Raw genomic sequence first — 18,336 nt, 5'->3', positions numbered from 1 at the left:
TTCCAGTTATGCTTAAGAAAAAAACTATATGTATGTACTATGTACTTGTTACAAAAACCTTATATTAGAACAACTTTTTTATGTGGCTTTAGCAGACACTCTGTACTAATAAATATTGGTGATATTTGGCATTAGAGCAGGATGTATTGGATTTGGTAGGTACCAAAGTGCTTCAGATTTAAGTAATATGGTTTCTAACTGGACTAGCAGAGAGGGCATTCATTATAAAGCTCTTCTTGAATCTTTTTTGGTGTTCTTGGCGTATGATGTCCATCAGCAAGGTTGGGCATCGGTGGAAATTTATGAACTCTCAGAAATTCAATATAAAAGTATCCAAGTGTGTGTATTTTCCTGGAAAGTATGTATGTCCAATTTCCTGGAAATTGGCTTTTGACCAATTTTGACCAGCACAAAATAGACGGTTTTTAGAAAAGGAATACATCGGTATTTGTTACTAAAACTGAGCAGTTGAAGGTGATGCTTTCAATTTATAAGCTTTGATGTTTGCCTTTTACCTTGCAAATATTCATTTATTTAGCGCACATTTATTGTTTGTCATGTGTCAGATAGTATTCTGAGTGTCACTGATATTTACCATAAAAAGCAGACAAAATTCCTGACCTTGTGGAGCTTACATTTTTCCAGAACTGGACAATAAGCACAAAAACAAAGTAAACCGTGTACTGTGTTAGAAATTTAAAGCATGTGAGGAAATATCTGGGAAGGTGAAGATGGGGTCATTGCAGTTCTAGAAAAGGTGATTAGAGAAGGCCTTACCAACAGATGACAATAGATAAAGAAAGACCTAGAGAATGTGGAGAAATAAACCATGCAGGTGTTTGCAAGAAGAGCATTTCAGGCAGAGAGAATGGCCAGTGTAGAGGCTCTAGGGCATGTACCCAGGATGTTGACTGTTTGAAGGCAAAGATAGAAGCTGAGATCCCAGTTAGGAAGCTCTTTTGCAGCAGTCCAAGGAAGCCGGCATGGTGACAGTGGGGATGACAAGAGGTAGTTGGATTTTGAATATGTTTTGATGGTTGAACCACTTGGATAATGGATTCAATGCTAGGTTGAGAGAAGGAAAGATACCAAGAATGACTCAAAGGCTTTTTGTCTAAGAAGTTGAAAAATGGTCTGAACAACTGATGAATAAGACTGGAGATGCAAAGTTGGGGGTGGGGACTCCATTGTGGGCATGTTAAGTTTGAGACATCCAATTGGAGATGCTGAATGGGGAGAGGTCCTGGCTGGAGACTCATCACCATATAGATGGTGTTTAAAGCCATGAGACTAGATGATTACTCTCATGAGAGTAGAGAAGTCCAAGTATTAAGCACAGAGGAACACCATCATTGAGAAGTTGGGGGAGTCATGGAGCAAAGGCATACGGCAACAGTGGAAAAAGAGAACCAGGTGAGTGTAGTGGCTTGAAAGCCAAGTGAAGAGCATGATTCAAGACTGAAGAGTCCTAGAGAAGGATTGAAAACTGACTAATGGCTTTCACAGTCTATAACTCGTTGGTACCCTAGATAAGAAACATTTCTTAAAGATGGAGAGGAAAGCTTGATTAAAGAGTGGTGGATTTCATATCTTAGGAGGTTTTAAGGTAGCCATTTACCATATATCCAACATTCAGCTTCTCTTCTGGCAGGAAGTATAAATTTTAGATCTTATTAAGGGTGTTATTTTGTATTTGGCATTACCGACTTAGAAGGGATAGAAGTGACAGCTGTAAGGTGGCAGTCACAGTACCTGCTGGCCCCTGTTTGGGGCTGTTGTAGGGCTTAGTTGTTGTTCCAGTGTCTTGATGCTCACAGAATCGTGGGCATGGAAGGAATGCTTTCTAGGGCCAGGGAGGCCTTTCAACGGCCAAACAGTGGGAAACAAGATCAATCCCAAATCCTATTTAATTGAAACCGTGACTACATTTTGAAAATGAGTGGAGGGGAATAATCAATGCAGACTTGACCCTTTCCTGTGAATTAAATTGGCTCAGAATGAGCAATGCAGACATCTGAATTTCCTTCCTTTCTTTCATGAGATTGACTTTTTGGAACCTGGGGGTTAGTAGTGTTTGCGTAGAGCCCCACTTCTTTCTTTACCCACTTTGTGCCGTGCATGCTACAGAATTAGAAACTGTCAAACAAGCTCTTTTTAGGTAACAGAAGCTTATTTTTAAATTGTTAATTTTTTTTAAATGGACACTTTGGTTATTAAACTGTATTCAGCTAAAACTTAAGAATTATTTTCTTTCTTATTTGTATCTTCTCCATACTGACAGCCTATTCACTCCCGGGTAAAACCAAGAGTCTTTGTCATAACTCTTGCATTCTTTCCTGAAATGATGTCAAAAATGATCTGAAAAACATTAAGAGGAACAATTATATCTAAACTCCATATTTAGAATGCTTTCTATCCACCTTAAGTTCTGATAAACAGCACTTTAAACACATGGTCCATTGCCTAGTTTAATTATGGACCTAGGTTTTTGGGGTCTTCCTTTAAAACTTAAATTGTTTCTCAAATCATTCCTGGTAATGTTTAACTCTGACATTTTTGTGTAATTATTTGACAGAATATGTGGATTTTATACTTTTAGGACAGTTTTAGAAGACGACAGAAAGAAAAAAGAAAGAGAATGAAGGTGAGTTTTAATTAATTTCATAAGATTGGCAATAGCATAAGTTTATGATTTGGAAGAAAGATGTTAATTTCAGTAGCTTTATTCCTTATCCACTAGGAGTTGGTTAGGGATATAATGTCTACCCAGCTGCCTTCTTGCCTGGAGAAAGAATGCTAGTGTCAGGTCTTTTTTTTTTTTTTTTTTTTTTTTTTTAAGATTTTATTTATTTATTCATGGTGCGGTGGGGGGGGGGGGGGGCAGAGACACAGGCAGAGGGAGAAGCAGGCTCCATGCAGGGAGCCTGATGTTGGACTCGATCCTGGGACAAAGGCAGGTGCTAAACCGCTGAGCCACCCAGGCGTCCCTCAAGTCTTTTTTTAAACTCTAGAGTCTAAAAGGATGTGCTTGATGGGCGTGGGGTGCTTAGTTAGCTATTTGAATTTTTTTCTGATAATCAGATATTGTTTTTATAATAAAAAAATGTCTACCCTTTATGTCTTCTTAAAAGTTACTGCATTCTGTCTAAATCTTTGTCAGATTAATCTTCCTGAAACTCCTTTCTTTGTTCAAAAATGACCAGCAACTTTGCAGACCCCTCAGAGCCCATTTCTGTTTCAGCCTGGCATGCGGAGTGTACTCTGATCTGGTCCAGTTCTATCTGCCCAGCTTTTATGTGCTGTCTTCTAAATGCACCATGTCCCTCCTGAGTCACAGTGTTGCCTGCATTTGCTAGTTCTGAGTGGATTTCAGACCTCATGATTCCCTCACATCTTACTTAGCTTTTCCACCAGGGCCTCCCTTGTGGCCTTGGCCCTAGTGCAGGATAAGCAGTCCTTTCTTTGAACCCTGCTGCTTCTTACTTGTGATATTTGTTTTCTTACCTCATTGCATAATGCTCTATAGTTACTTCTTTAGTTCTTGTTTTCCTTGTCTTCTTTACTGGATTTTAAACTCATAGAATTTAGGGAGCGCTTTTTATTGTTTTTTTTTTTTTTTTTTTTTGCGCTTTTTATTGTTATATTTTATTAGAAGTGAGCAAGTTGGGGAAATGTAGAAGAGAGAAAAGTAGAGTTATTTATTGTTACGGGTAGGTTCAGAACCACTTAGATTGAGAGGGGCGTATCTGCTTTCTGCCTTAATGTATTCCTATTTTCCTTCAGTCAGTATCTGTGTAAAAAAGTGTGTTCTGTCAGTCAGCCACAACTACAACTATTATAGCTATTACAGCTACAATAGAACTCTAATTAATTGGAAATAAAAAGTTAAATTCTAGCAAGGTGAAGGGTAAATAAAAGTGGACTTTCCTAAGTATAAATCAAACTCCTGACTAGTTCTTTAACCTTAATAGTTAATATTATTTTTATGCACCTGAAACTGTTTATTGAATATGTTCTGAAATTGTCAGTAAATATAATGGAACAGTTTACTCAGGCTTGCATAGATTCTTTGTATCAGAATAGTATGTTATATGTATGTTTAGAACTATTCAAAAAAACTATTATTATTAAATACTACAGAATATTGTTTACAGGGTATTACCATCAATTCAAATTGTGGACAGTCCTGTAAATGCCAGCAGAAATTCAGTTCCTCCCTTAAATGCTTACAGTGGGGACTCTCTTCCATTGCTTTCTTTTCCTCCTGTCCTCTAACTGTATTGTGATTTAATTTTAATTTCTACATTTCTTTCCATTTATGTTAGAGAGATCAACCAGCTTTCTCTCCTGGTGGAATATTAACTCCTCATGCCTTGGGTTCAAGAAATTCTCCAGGTTCTCAAGTAGCCAGTAATCCGAGACAAGCAGCCTATGAAATGAGGATGCAGAATAACTCTGTAAGTGACTGACTTTTATGTACCATTGAAAAGTGACTATCAGAGGTCTCTTGCAGTTGGGTGTGAATTTTGTTACTTAGCCTTGAGTTGTTTTGTTTTGTAGTTTCTCTCAATTTCTTTTCCTTTGAGATATCTTTAACTCTGTTGAATCCATGATTATCATTATGTAAATATCTAAATGATATGAAAGAAAAGAAAATGCATGTAAATATAGATAGCTAAGTGGCTGCAGTGTTTCTGTAATGCAAATGAGCCTCAGTACTACCTCCTTTCCCTAAAGGAACTGGGTGCTAGCAGCATGATGGGGACATGGGAGTGTCTCATAGCTGGAGGTAAGAGTGGAAGGTGGGTTTTCCCCTTTATCCAGGGATCTGCCTTGGACATTTTATTATTTATGTTCCTCAGTCTGTCAAAGCAGGTTACTTCTCACTGCCTGAACTCTTGCTCTCCACATCAGGCATGGAATAGATCTGAGTACATATTTTAAGGTCACTCTTGCTATGCAAATTCTGGTTGCTCTGTATTTAGAAACTCAGGAACTGAATAGATTTACCACCTAGTGTCCCTCCTTGTTTGAACTTGGTGATTCAGTCTAAAGAAGCAGGTCATCTCTGCCAGCTAGGCTGTACTCTGTCCAGTAGCTTCTTATTGTAGTCGCAACACACCATGAGCACAGAGCACATGGCAGGGCAGCAGCAGGCGTGAGGGAACAGACCATGAATTGATATACAGCAAATAATCAAAGCTATTGCTTATTTCAGGCTGGTAGGCATTAGAGAGTGTGTGTTGTAGAGAGGACATATATTTTGTAAGTTTGATATCGTGTAAATTTTTGTTTTGATATATTCAAGGAAATTGTATAAGTTTTAATATTTCATTATTCTAAAAGTTACCCTATTGATGCTCAAATCCTTTATTACAAGGCAACGCTGTATGTGGAATTTTTGCCATATCAGGAGACTGATTTATATTCCTGCAAATTCCCATCTTGAAGTTTTAGGACCTTAGATATGGAATTTGAGAACTCATAAGAATTTGCATCTCCTAGGAGAAGCAGTCTGGGTTTTGTTTTTGTTCTGTTCAATTTTTGTGTTCTTATCTTATGCCTTACACCATTAACAGTGGGATATGGAGGGTCAGTCAAGGGATTGCAGTGAGATGCTTGAATAGAACAGAAAAGGCTGATGTCCCTCATTTAAGATTGAAGGGACTGCCTTCCCCACAGAGTGGATGGAACAGAGTAACTTGTATTGTCAAACACCATGTCTGTGAAAGAATGCTATTTCTTAATCCTAGGAAGGCAGGGAGGTTTAAACTTTGCCAGCTATAATTGCAGTGACAAAGATTCCAATATTATATTGAGGCTCCACAGGACTAGACTAGTCCCACTGTTCAGTAATAATGTCTGCCATGGGAGTAGGAGTAGGGAGATTGATGATTAGGTTGCTTTCTCAATCCTATCTTAATTCCCCATCACACAGTTGTTTCTGTTGGACTCTGCATAGAGGGATTTTCATCTGGAATGTTGTGAATTTAAGGAAAATCACAAAGCCTAATTACCTGTTCATTTAGAGGGAGCCTTTAAAGTTAAGATTTTTTTTTGCTGTTTGGTTTGTTTGTTTGAGCTGTTGGGCATATTAGTGTTGAGTAGTGTCTGCCTCATGGTCCACATTGTTAGTGTTTTACTAACTGGCTTCTGTTCTTTATAAATATGTGTTTTTAACTTTTGCGTTCTGAAATATCTGACTGTATCTGTGGCCATTGCATAAAATGTGATTGTAAAAAGAGCTTTTTAAAAAGGAATTTGAATCAATTGGTATGAATCTGGTATGTTCAGGAAAGACTTATTGTTGGTAGAGAGCAGAAAAGAGTGGCAGAGATATATAGTATCAGAAAAACAAACCACTTTTTGTTTTTCCTTGCAGGTATATTATTTTTATCAGATGTAGTTTGTATCTTTTTTGCCAATTTGGAAAAGTTTGCTTTTTACCCAACTTCTCTGTACTTAGATGATTGATAGGAGTATCATTCTCATAATTTAATTCAAATGAATTTAATGTTGGGTTTAAAAAATAACAGTGATGACTTACTGAAAGGTGAGCTACCATATGCCACACCGGCAGCTTGCTGTTGATCCTTCATACATGTCGTTTCATTTAATCCTCACAGTAACTGACAAAGAGAATGTTATCCCATCTCAAGTTGAGGCTGACAGAAGTTACATTAATTACCCAAGGCCATCAACCAGTAATGGTTGAAATTGGAATTTCAAACTCTAACTAAAAAATATCCATCTCATTTTCAAGTACAACAATGCCTTCCTGAATTATTGTTAACATTTTGGTTTTTTTAAACAGTATTGGCCATATGGTATCATGAATAAAATGGAAATTAGACTTTTTTTTTTATAATTAGACTTTTTTTTAAAGAAAGTTATAAACTCTATGAGAAATACAATTTTACTTTGTTATAACTTTTTTTGGCCTGTGGTAAAAACTACATGCATATTAAGGTTTTAGTTACAGTATCGTTAAAATAGCCTCCTAAGCTCTCAATTTAAAAATAATTCAGTTTACTTGCAATAGATCATATACTGTGAATAACAGAAGAAAACTTTACCATGAAAACCTTTTTGCCACTGTGTTTTTGGTCATTTAACATAAAACTAAAGTTGCAGAGGATTTCAATTTTTTAATTAAATATTAAAATTCTTTAGGATGGTCACTGTGTTCATTGAATTAGGTACAAAGGGAAGATAATAGTGAATTTTAAGTGATATCCAAGTCTTTAAGAAGTCTGCATTTGTTACAAATGGATTTTTACTTGTACCTTGAATTTTAAAACATTATAAAATAATTTAGTTATCTGGCAGAGTCTTATTAAAATATTATTTTTCTGATAGTTGTGTGAGGTTGAGCCTTCACCATTTAACTTCATTCTCCCCTGCATTGACTATTTTGTGTATTGCTACTTGATGTATTTATATTTTCCCCCTTAGAACTTTGCTACTTGATTGGTAGGAAGTGATCATGAATTCATAACATGAGGAAACCACCAAAGGAAAAAAATAATTCAAGTCCTTTAATTTTTAAAAATATATAAAATTAAATTTTTTTTCTTCTGAAGTAATTTTTATTCTAATGTTCAGATTCTTTTTTGAGTTTAAGCATAGGAATCTTTTTTTATATTCTTTTTTTTTTGAGGAAGTAGAGTAGGCCAAGATCAGTCTTTGTATTTTTTTTCAGTCTTTGTATTTTCTAAATATATTTGCCATATCTATTTAATAGCTGTAAAAGTTGTATTATCATGAAGCATGATTGTAATAGCAGTTGGATGTAACTTCTTATGTGAAATGAATAATTAAATCCTTCCTCTATAATGTCATAATTGTTTGCAGAGTCCTTCAATATCTCCTAATACAAGTTTCACTTCTGATGGCTCCCCATCTCCAATAGGAGGAATTAAGCGAAAAGCAGAAGACAGTGACAGTGAACCTGAGCCAGAGGATAACGTCAGGTGAAACCATTTTTTGGTAACACTTTGTTATCAAATTGCTGGAATACATGCTGCCTAATTAATGCTATTTAGCTTAGAGCAGCGGTGCCTTCAGATGCTTGCCTGTGATCTTTTTATCCACCAGTAATTAATGTGGAGAGTTAGAATAGTCAGTAAATTCCAGTGAGATGTGTAAGCTATAGCTGTTAAATCTAAGCATCTAGATTAGTATGCGTACAGGTTTTTGTCCTCCAAGCCACTTTTCCCTCTGAGACCACGCACTAGATCGGCTAGACATGAGGTGTTTAGCTCTGACTATGTGATCTGAATGTTACTGTTTTGAGATTAAATTTTTAAGCTGCTTAACACAGAAAGTTCAGTTACACTTGGATACTTAATGTAGTTTGCTTTAATCTTCTCAATTGGAGAGGTTCTTCCTCAAATGAAATATGCAGAAGTCATTCAGTTAAGAGATAAATATGTATATTTTTGTAAGCCATAAACTTGCTTAAGTACAATTATATTTTAAGACTGAGAAGTTTCCCTTTAGCCGTATACTTAAAATTTGTGGTAGGAAACTTTGATTCTTTATCCAGAAATTTGAGATCGTTATGTAAGATTAATAGCCTCTCATCTAATTAAATCCAGATTTGAACCCTGGATCCTGAGTGCAAAAGGCCAACAAATCTTAATAATTGTAACTCATTAAGAATTTAGCAAAATGATATATTACAAAGTTAAACAATAGTGGTCCACAACTGTTTCTTTTATAGGACATGGATGGTATGTTTACATTTATGATGAGAAACTTCTCAAGTGTCATGTATGGTTCTGTATTTTCCTAACGTCCTTTAATGTCAGATTCTGAGATCTATGGTGACTTGTGATTGAACATTTACCTGATCCTCTGTTTCTGCAACTCTGGATTTTCCTTTTAGAGTATGTTGTTTTATTGTGTAACCATCTTGATCAATAGCAGTTTAATAGTTAACTTGATTTTTTAGTACTTTATTGTTAATCTCAGTGCTGAGAATAGTCAAGGTGGAAATGCTTCTGTCAAGAAATGCTTGGGACTCTTGATATGTATTTCCTTATTTTCTGTAAAGCACTTAAAATCCACATCACAGAGGATATTTCTCCTAATTGATGTTCTATGAATCCTTGGGGCAGGGGGGAGAGAATTAAAATTAGTGTGGTGTATTCTGGAACATGAGTGCGATTAATTTGTAAAATGTGGCACATGGTAGAAAACAGTCCTTAATGAGAATCATCTTGATGTTCTTGATCTGTCCTGAGGTGTTTTTTTTGTTGTTGTTTTGTTTTGTTTGTTTGTTTTTAGTGTTCTTTGGCTTCTTTGTGTTCTTTAAATAAAATGTTTAAATCTTAGGAGAATGAAAAATGAGTACTTAAAAAAATTTTTTTAAGAAAGTGGTTCTTCACATGTATTTTCAATGATTAATGATAATTTAGTGAATTAATCAACCCATTTTTAAATTCTACCAGAACACACATGTGTGTATATTTTCTTCCCTTAAACCAGCCAGCAACTCTTAGCTAAAAGAGCGATAAGGCCCAAGGATGGGGAGAGTAGGTATAAACATAATTTTCTGCCTGGTTCCTAGATTATTCTTTTACAAACCATTTTTTACCTTTTAAAAAATTACCCGTGCAAATCTTTTTGAAAAGTAATTGACTCCTTTGTTTAGCTTAAATGTATTTTAACAAACTGAGGGGAACTTATATAAAATATCTTCAGTATTTGAATCTTACAGTTTCAGAATTGGTCCACAATCAAAAACTGTGTAAAACAGTATTAAAATAATGAGCCAAAAAAAAAAAAAGCACACAAATGTATCTACTTTTTAATAAACAGTTATTTTCTCTTTTTCTGAAATGTACTTTTCTAGTGGTCTTAATAGAATCAGTGTTTAGGTTTTTGATGTTTAACTGTCTTTTAAGTTGATAATCCTGTGAAAGTGGGCTTTTTAGAAATAATTAAATGAAGCTGTGTTAGCATTACTGTTTGACTCATTCACATTTCACCTGGATATTAAACATAAAATGATTTGGGTGATAAGCCAAGGAGTAAGACATAAGACAGTTATGGAAAGTATTAATTCAATGTTAACTGGCTTTGCCTGGGTTTTAGGCTATGGGAAGCTGGTTGGAAGCAGCGGTACTACAAGAACAAATTTGATGTTGATGCAGCTGATGAGAAATTCCGTCGTAAGGTTGTACAGTCTTATGTTGAGGGGCTCTGCTGGGTCCTTCGATACTATTACCAGGTACAAAGAATATTTTCCTCTAAACCAAGCTAATCATTCTAGGAAGATCATAATTTCTGTGTGTATTATTGAATTATATTATGAAATTAAATCCAGACTCATATTTTTAAAGCTTCCTGCGTAGAAATTCATTACCTTAAATAATATTTGTTTGTAAAGCCTTTGAAGCTTCTCAAGTGTTAATAGATAAACAAAGATAATTTTTGTTGTGCATTCAGCATCAAGTAGTGTAGTTGAGTATACTTGGTCTTTAACATAATTAAAAGTATAGTGGTTTTTGAATTGGAAGTAAAAAATAAGTAATATCACTAAATGACTGAACAAAGAAAGGACAAAGCCTAGAAAATACTAGTAAGAATTTGAAAAGCATTTAAATGATACTATTTCCTCCATGTAATGTAGTGATATTACATGAAGTGCATTCTAATTGGTGTAATCCATATCTGATTTAAAGCTTTTGATCAGCGAGATGTAAGATTGTGAGAGATAGGTAGACATATAGGGGATTGTAACACTAGTAATTAATATCTGGTTTCCTTCTCATAACAAGGCAAGTTAAATCTGTTGTGATCTGGGGAAGGATGATGTTTGTCATTAAGTGGAAAGTGTAATTTAATCATTATCAACTATGTAATTATAAATTCATGTTTTACTTTTGTCAGGATTTTAATTCACTAGGCATAGAATCAAAACACATATCAGGAGGACTTCTCTTTCCTATCAGTAAAACTTACTGTTTTCTTTTTATGGGTTTACTTAAATATTTTTATTATAAAGAGAAAGTTGTCACAGTGAAAATAGGGAATTGTAAAATGAAACTTCGGCAGTTTTATTTAGTCACTGTTCAGTGATGTCCCTTACCCATCTGTATGCTAATTAAGTACCAGCTACCACTGCTCTTATTTTGATGATGGCAGGAAAGAAATGTTAACCAAGCACATTTTAAGGGTAAAAAACTTCACCAAATTGTGTTTGTAAATAGAGTTTGGTATTAATTACTGATTATTAAAGACTCTTTGCAATAGTTTTTAAATACTTTAAATCTTATATAAAGTAAAAGTTCAGTTAAAACAACTGTTAAGACTCATGGGAAAAATAATCTGGAATATACACTGAAAATCATGTGTTTTATAAGTGGAATATTGTAGACTAAAATTCTAATTTTTGTTTGCCTTAGTGTCCATCTTGAACATAGATTTTTATTTTTGTTGTTTGTTTGTTTCTAATGATTGTAGGGCTGTGCTTCCTGGAAGTGGTATTACCCATTCCATTATGCACCATTTGCTTCAGACTTTGAAGGTATTGCAGATATGCCATCTGATTTTGAGAAGGGCACCAAACCAGTAAGCTTAATTATGTAGTCATAAAATTCATAGAATTTTGACTTAGATAAAAATTGCATCTTAAGCTTTTTTTTTTTTCTTTCTTGCAGTTTAAACCATTGGAACAACTTATGGGAGTTTTTCCAGCTGCGAGTGGTAACTTTCTACCTCCATCATGGCGGAAGCTCATGAGTGATCCCGTTAGTGTCTTAGTATTTTGAGTGTAGTGGTAACTGGGTTTTGGTCATACATTTCACTAAGATTAGTCAGTTGCTTTTGCATCTCATAGTTAAACTAGTGAAGTCCAAAACCAGAGTAAAAGTATTGAATTCTTCTGTATATTCCCCCCACCCCACCTTTCACTTGGCTGTCAGAATCCTATCCAGTAAATAAAATTAATTTATGTTTGGGAGAATTCTTAGAACAGTTACTTTGTTCTCAGCCTGTCTGTAAATCATTATTTTTATTTGTTCTAGCCATGTGTGGTGGCTACCTGAGTTCAGACTGACCTACCTAAAATCATCTCTCTGGTTGTTTTGTGTGCCACAAAGAAAGGGGGGAGATCCAGGCAGGAAGTAAGAATTATTAGAATCTGTAAATTCTGCATTGATTGTCTAGGGTACACAGTTGTCAGTTCTAAAATTCCTTCTAATAATGCCTCCCCTCCCCCATTTTTTAAAAAATAAAATTAATTTTGTTTTACTACTGGGATTAATGACCTGATAACAACATTTTTTTAAAGGAATAAAACCTTATTTTCTCATCAGGCCTGATGACATGAATGAAAGATACATCAAATTCTTTAAAACTCAGACATGTGTGACTTTTGTTTTGAATGTTTACTTTTCTCCCTGATACAGGATTCTAGTATAATTGACTTCTACCCTGAAGATTTTGCTATTGATTTGAATGGGAAGAAATATGCATGGCAAGGTAAAATTTAGACATTATTACTTTTTGTTTAAAATAATTTCCTAAAAAAAAAAATAAATAAATAAAATAAAATAAAATAAAATAAAATAATTTCCTCTTTTTGGTAAACTGTAAGCAAACATGATTTATGGAATGAAAGAATTTCTGTAAAAGATAAATATTTTAGGAATTACATGTCAAAATTTGATTTTTTTTCTATCCATCCTGACATTAATTAATAATTTTATAGTAACATTCTGATGAATAGTAAATTGGGTTGAAATAGATTGATTATTCTGTCTTTTGTCTCTTTTGTGATTAATTAATGAGTCTTGGGCTTGCTCCTTCCAGTTAGTAACTCATTGACACCTTGTATGGTTGCTGAGAAATACAGAAACATGATTGCATAATGTGGAGGTTCACTTATACTCCATGGGAATTTGAAAATGAAAAATGTATTAGAAATTTAGTTTTAAATACTTGACAGGAATCATTAAAGCTTATTTCTTATTTATTTATTCAGCTGTTATTTTCTCATTCCTTCTGTTTACCGCTTTTGTAAGAATGTCAATTTTAAATCAGTACTAATTTTAATGTGCTGTTTACCACTCAGCAAATGTGTGATGATGACTGAATATAAAACACAATAAAGAAATCTCGCACACAGTATGTCAACTGTTGTTTCATGCTAAAGCTCCTTTCAGCAAATCACTTTAACCTTTTCTTCCACTGTATATTTTTCTAAGATAATCACATTTGATAAAACCATGTTTTTACCTTTTCCTTGGTTAGTTCTTGTGGTGCAAATGACCAGTAACATGACTCAGAGAATTGTGAGGCAGGGAGGGATAAATAATAATCTGCAAATTGAAAATCACTTTATGAAATTTAGGGTTGACTTTTGGTTTATGTAGTAAAAGAAATTTCATATTACTTAATGGAATAATAATGGGAAATGCAGTCCCGATTGAGGTTAGCAGGTGTTGTGCTCTGTGGTCATAGTTTGTTATATGTGAATGGATTAAAGTCTTAGATTGTTTTTAAGGTGCTTTGTGGAGGATATTTTGATTAGAGGGAGAGGAGGCTAAGAAGCAGTAAAGTAAAAATAGAAGTACATAATCAAGTATATTTTTGTAAGTGTTAAATAAATGAGTAAATATATAAACATGCAGATGTCTTGCTTTCTGTAAATATCATTGTAGTATAAATCATCCAGAGGAAAAGTGAGGCAATCAATGCACATTCATTAGTTTCTTCACATCCTTGCCAACATGTTATTTTCTTTTTTTATTCAGTAAATGGCTTTTATGTATTTTTAGTTGAAGTATAATTGACATACAATATCCTATTTCAGGTGTACATCATGGTGATTTGATATTTTTATAGGTTATGAAATGATCCCTGTGATAAGTCTTAATTACCATCTATTACCATACAAAGTTACTATATAATATTTTTGGCTATATTGCCTACACTGTATATTACATCCTCCTGATGGACTTATTATATAACTAGAAGTTTGTATCTCTCAATCTCCTTCACCTAGTTTACCTGTCTCCTCAACCTCTTCCCCCCATCTGGTAACCAACAGTTTGTTTCCTGAATCTGTGAATCTGTTCCTGTTTTATTTTGTTTGTTCATTTGTTTTTTTAGATTCCAGATATAAGTGAAATCATGGTATTTGTCTTTGTCTGTCAGGACTTGTTTTGCTTAGTATAATACCCTGTAAATTCATTGATATTGGAAATGGTAAGCTTTGTTCTTTTATTATGGCTGAATAGTATTTCATTGTAGATGTACACCATATCTTTATCCATTTGTCTGTCGATGGACACTTGGATTGGTTCTGTATCTTGGCTATTGTAAGTAATGCTGCAGGGAACATAAGGGTGTATTTATTTATCTCTTCAGATTGGTGTTTCTGTTTCTTTGGATAAATACCCAGAAGTGGAATTGCTGTATTGTATGGTATTGCTATTTTTAACATTTTGAGAACCTCCATACTGTATCCCATCGTGGCTGCACCATTGGGTATGAAGGTTCCCCTTGCACCACATCCTCACAAACACTTGTTTGTTTTTGTCTTTTTGATAATAGCCAATCTTAAAGATGTGAGGTGATAACTCATTGTGATTTTGATTTGCATTTCCCTGATAATTATTGATGTTGAGCACCTTTTCATGTGTCTCTTGGCTATATATATGTCTTCTTTTGAAAAATGTTTGTACAAATCCTCTGCCTGTTTTTTAATTGGATTTTTTTATATTAAGTTATGTAAATTCTTTACGTATTTGGACTATCAACCCCTTATTGAATGTATGATATGCTAATATCTCCCACTCAGTAGGTTGCCTTTTCATTTTGTTGATGTTTCTTTTGCTAAACAAAAGTTTTTTAGTCTGATATAGTCCCTTTTGTTTATTTTAGCTTTTGTTGCCCTTGCCTGAAGAGACTAATCCAAAAAGATACTGCTGAGGCTGATGTCAAAGAGCTTACTGCCTGTAGCTTCTTCTAGTAGTTTTATAGTTTCAGGTCTTACATTCAAGTCTTTAATTCATTTTGAGTTTGTTTATATGGTGCAAGAAGATGGTCTAGGGTCTGGTTTTACTCTCCTAAATGTAGCTTTCTGGTTTTCTCCACACCATTTATTGAAAAGACTGTCTTTTCCCTTTGCATTTTCTTTCCTCCTTTGTCATAGATTAACTGACCCTATGTGAGTTTTTTCTGGGTTGTTTTATTCATTGATCTATATGTCTGTTTTCATGTCAGTACCATACTGTTTTGTTTGTACCATAGTTATTTATAGTATGGTTTGAAATCAGGGAGTGGGATACCTTCCACTTTGTTCTTTCTCAAGATTGCCGTGGGTATTTGGTGTCTTTTGTGGTTCCATACCACAAAAATTCCAATTTTAGAATTCCTTGTTCTAGTTGTGTGGAAAATGCCAGTAAGGTATTTTGATAGGGATTGCATTGAATCTATCTATAGATTGCTTAGGATAGTATGGACATTTTAACAGTAGTCTTCCAATTCATAAGCGTGTAATATTTTTTCCATTTATATGTGCCTATTTCCTGCTTTTTGATAGTAGCCATCCTAATGGGTATGAAGCAATATCTCACTGTGCTTTTGATTTGTATTTCCTCAATGATTGGTGATGTTAAGCATTTTTTCATGTGCTTATTGGCTATTTCTAATTTTGGCGAAATGTCTATTCAAATTTTTTGCCTATTTTTGAGTTGGGTTTATTTTCTTCCATTTTGTGATTGTCTTTCTATTTTGTATGATAGTGTCCTTTGATGCACATAAATTTTTAATTATGATGGAAGTTCAATTTTTGTTGGACTATTCTGTCATTGCATGTGTTTTTGGTGTCATATGCAGGAAGTCATTGCCAAATCCAGTGTTATGAAGCTTCCTCTCTGTTTTCTTTTAAGAGTTTTATAGTTTTAGCTCTTAACATTTAGGTCTTTGGTCCATTTTAATTTAATTAAATTTTTGTATAGGGCATATGAGGTTAGGTTCCAGCTTCATTCTTTTGGTATGAATATCCATTTTCCCAGCACCATTTATTGAAAAGACTGTTCTTTCCCCATTGAATTGTTCTTGGCACCCTTATTAAGAGTCATTTGACTGTGTATCTGAGGGCTTATTTATGGACTCTATATTCCATTGCCCAATATGCCTGTCTTTATGTCAGTACCAAACTGTTTTAACTGTAGCTTTAGTAAGTTTTACAGTCAAGTGATAAGAGTCCTCCAAATTTATTTTTTTTCTTGAGGGTTGTTTTGGCTAGTTGGGGTCCCTTGAGATTCCAAATGAAGTTTAGGATGAATTGAAGCTCAGACCTTTAATGTTTTTATATTTTATGTAAGTATTTTTATTTATTAGACTGTAGCAAGCACACAACTTTTTTGAGGTAAAATTTAGTAGTCTGAGGGGTTAGAGTTACTCCTCTATATGTTTTTTTTTTTAAACTTATTGAAAGTAATGTAATGCTTAAGTTCTTACCTAAGTTGAATGTATCTTAAAATGATAGAAGATAAAATATATCTGGGTATTTTTTCAATATTTATTGAACACTTGCATTGTTGTGTTTTTATAATATTTATATAACATGCATAAGAGGAATATAGCATACTCATTTCAAATGGTATGTATTTTATATATGAACAGAGAATTTTAAGTCATTTGACACGGTGGCAGAACTAAGATCTGAACCCAGAGAGTGTGACCACTATGTTTACCTAAGTGTTACCACTACTTGGGTTACTTGTGTTGCAAATGACACAGGATTAAATGAGTGAATGAATGTAACATAATAAATAAGTACTCAGGAGAAATTGGCTGCTAATGTCTTTACTATCAGCTCACTCATGCGCTAACTGTATCACATATGAGTATAAGGCATTTCTTTCCTGGCCGGTAGGGCTGATTTGTTGTTTAGTAACCTTATTGCTGTCATTAGCACTGCAAATTGCTTACCAGTTGGAGCTGGCTTTTGGAGTTGATATTGTAGAAGAGTTTTTCTGATAATTTGTGTAGCTCTTAAGTGTGTGACTAAACAAAACTTGAACAACTCCCTACATTTTTCCCATGTAAATGTTTACCAGTAGATGAAATAGCTATTTCACCTATCAGCTCAGGTTATAGATGTTAATATTCCTGAAATCACTTTTCAGGCCCTTCAAAATTCACACTAGAACTTAGTTTCTTTTTAACTTTAAAAAGTACATACTTGCCTTCTAGGTAATGAAATTGTATTGCTAAACTTTGAAAATATGGTAGCTAAATAATTAATGACAACTTTGGGAACCTTTAATTTCTCAGGATTTTAAAGAGAACACTCACAAGTATGGCAGTTTTGACTGACAATAGTTTCAAAATTATTTAGCTCTATTTAGCATTTCTCTTTGCTATTTTACATTTTTTATTTTGTTTTAAAGACTATATGTGGCATAACATATACATATGGTTCAATAACTTTGTATATTTTTCTGATAATAGATACTATATTACTGGTGTGCTGCTTTGAAAATTATGGATGGAGGTTGAAATAAAACAATTACCTTATTAATTCCAGCACATTCTACAGGACGGTTTTCAGCCTGAATACGAACAACTGCAATTCTGCCCACTGCCCCAAAGTTTTATAAGTCAGTCTATAAAAAACGTTTTGTATCTAAATCAGTTATTAGGTTTTAAAATGTTAACAATACTATGCGGTTTTAGAGTTGGAAGACATTTCATGTGTTTATTCACAATGAAAGGACTTTCTGAATATTTTAGTTGAAGTCCTAGAAAGATGAAAGGACAAACTGAAGCTCTTGCCACATTAACTGGCTTGCCTAAGGGTATCCTCTTAAGTAAGGCATGAGAACATAGACTGGTGTCCAGGGGGCCACTTGTTCATTTAATTTAAAAATTTTATCATCATGCAAAACAGTTTTTTTCATATGTGCCATTTTAAGGATGGAAGATATATAAAACTTTTTTCTGACCATACAGAAAGTATTTGCATCTGAGATTTGAATAAATAGGTTCAATTCCAAAGTGTTTTTACATCAACAGGGATATTCTACTGGAAATGTTTATTTGGACCAATAATAAGTGGAATTTGGGTTATCCTAATAGTTGAGTGTTGGTGTGCATTTCTTTCCCAGGTGTTGCTCTGTTGCCTTTTGTGGATGAGCGAAGGCTGCGAGCTGCTCTAGAAGAGGTGTACCCAGACCTCACTCCAGAAGAGAGTAAGAACTACCACTTGGTCTCAACGTTGAGTCTGTATTATACGACTTTACACTTCCCTATGGAATTAGACACTTTCCGTTTGTTAAATTTCACACAAGGGGCATAAACCATAGGTTA

General features: G+C 34.1%; 1 protein-coding gene and 1 long non-coding RNA gene across 2 annotated transcripts in view; one reads left to right on the top strand and one right to left on the bottom strand.

The window, feature by feature from the left end:
- Nucleotides 1-18,336, bottom strand: part of LOC111092255 — a 147,100-nt gene that overhangs the window by 87,680 nt on the left and 41,084 nt on the right. The window lies entirely within an intron of this gene.
- Nucleotides 1-18,336, top strand: part of XRN2 (5'-3' exoribonuclease 2) — an 86,207-nt gene that overhangs the window by 32,840 nt on the left and 35,031 nt on the right. The window contains exons 14-21 of the mRNA XM_038571424.1: nt 2,600-2,644; nt 4,326-4,457; nt 7,855-7,973; nt 10,102-10,237; nt 11,473-11,580; nt 11,670-11,759; nt 12,420-12,492; nt 18,135-18,218. Of these exons, the coding sequence (XP_038427352.1) occupies nt 2,600-2,644; nt 4,326-4,457; nt 7,855-7,973; nt 10,102-10,237; nt 11,473-11,580; nt 11,670-11,759; nt 12,420-12,492; nt 18,135-18,218 (787 nt within the window). The remainder of the gene's footprint in view (nt 1-2,599; nt 2,645-4,325; nt 4,458-7,854; nt 7,974-10,101; nt 10,238-11,472; nt 11,581-11,669; nt 11,760-12,419; nt 12,493-18,134; nt 18,219-18,336) is intronic.

This window comes from Canis lupus, chromosome 24 (assembly GCF_011100685.1).
Source record: "Canis lupus familiaris isolate Mischka breed German Shepherd chromosome 24, alternate assembly UU_Cfam_GSD_1.0, whole genome shotgun sequence".
Taxonomy (NCBI): Eukaryota; Metazoa; Chordata; class Mammalia; order Carnivora; family Canidae; genus Canis; species Canis lupus.
Note: the sequence above shows the minus strand (reverse complement) of the source record. Positions and strands in the feature narration are given on the sequence as shown.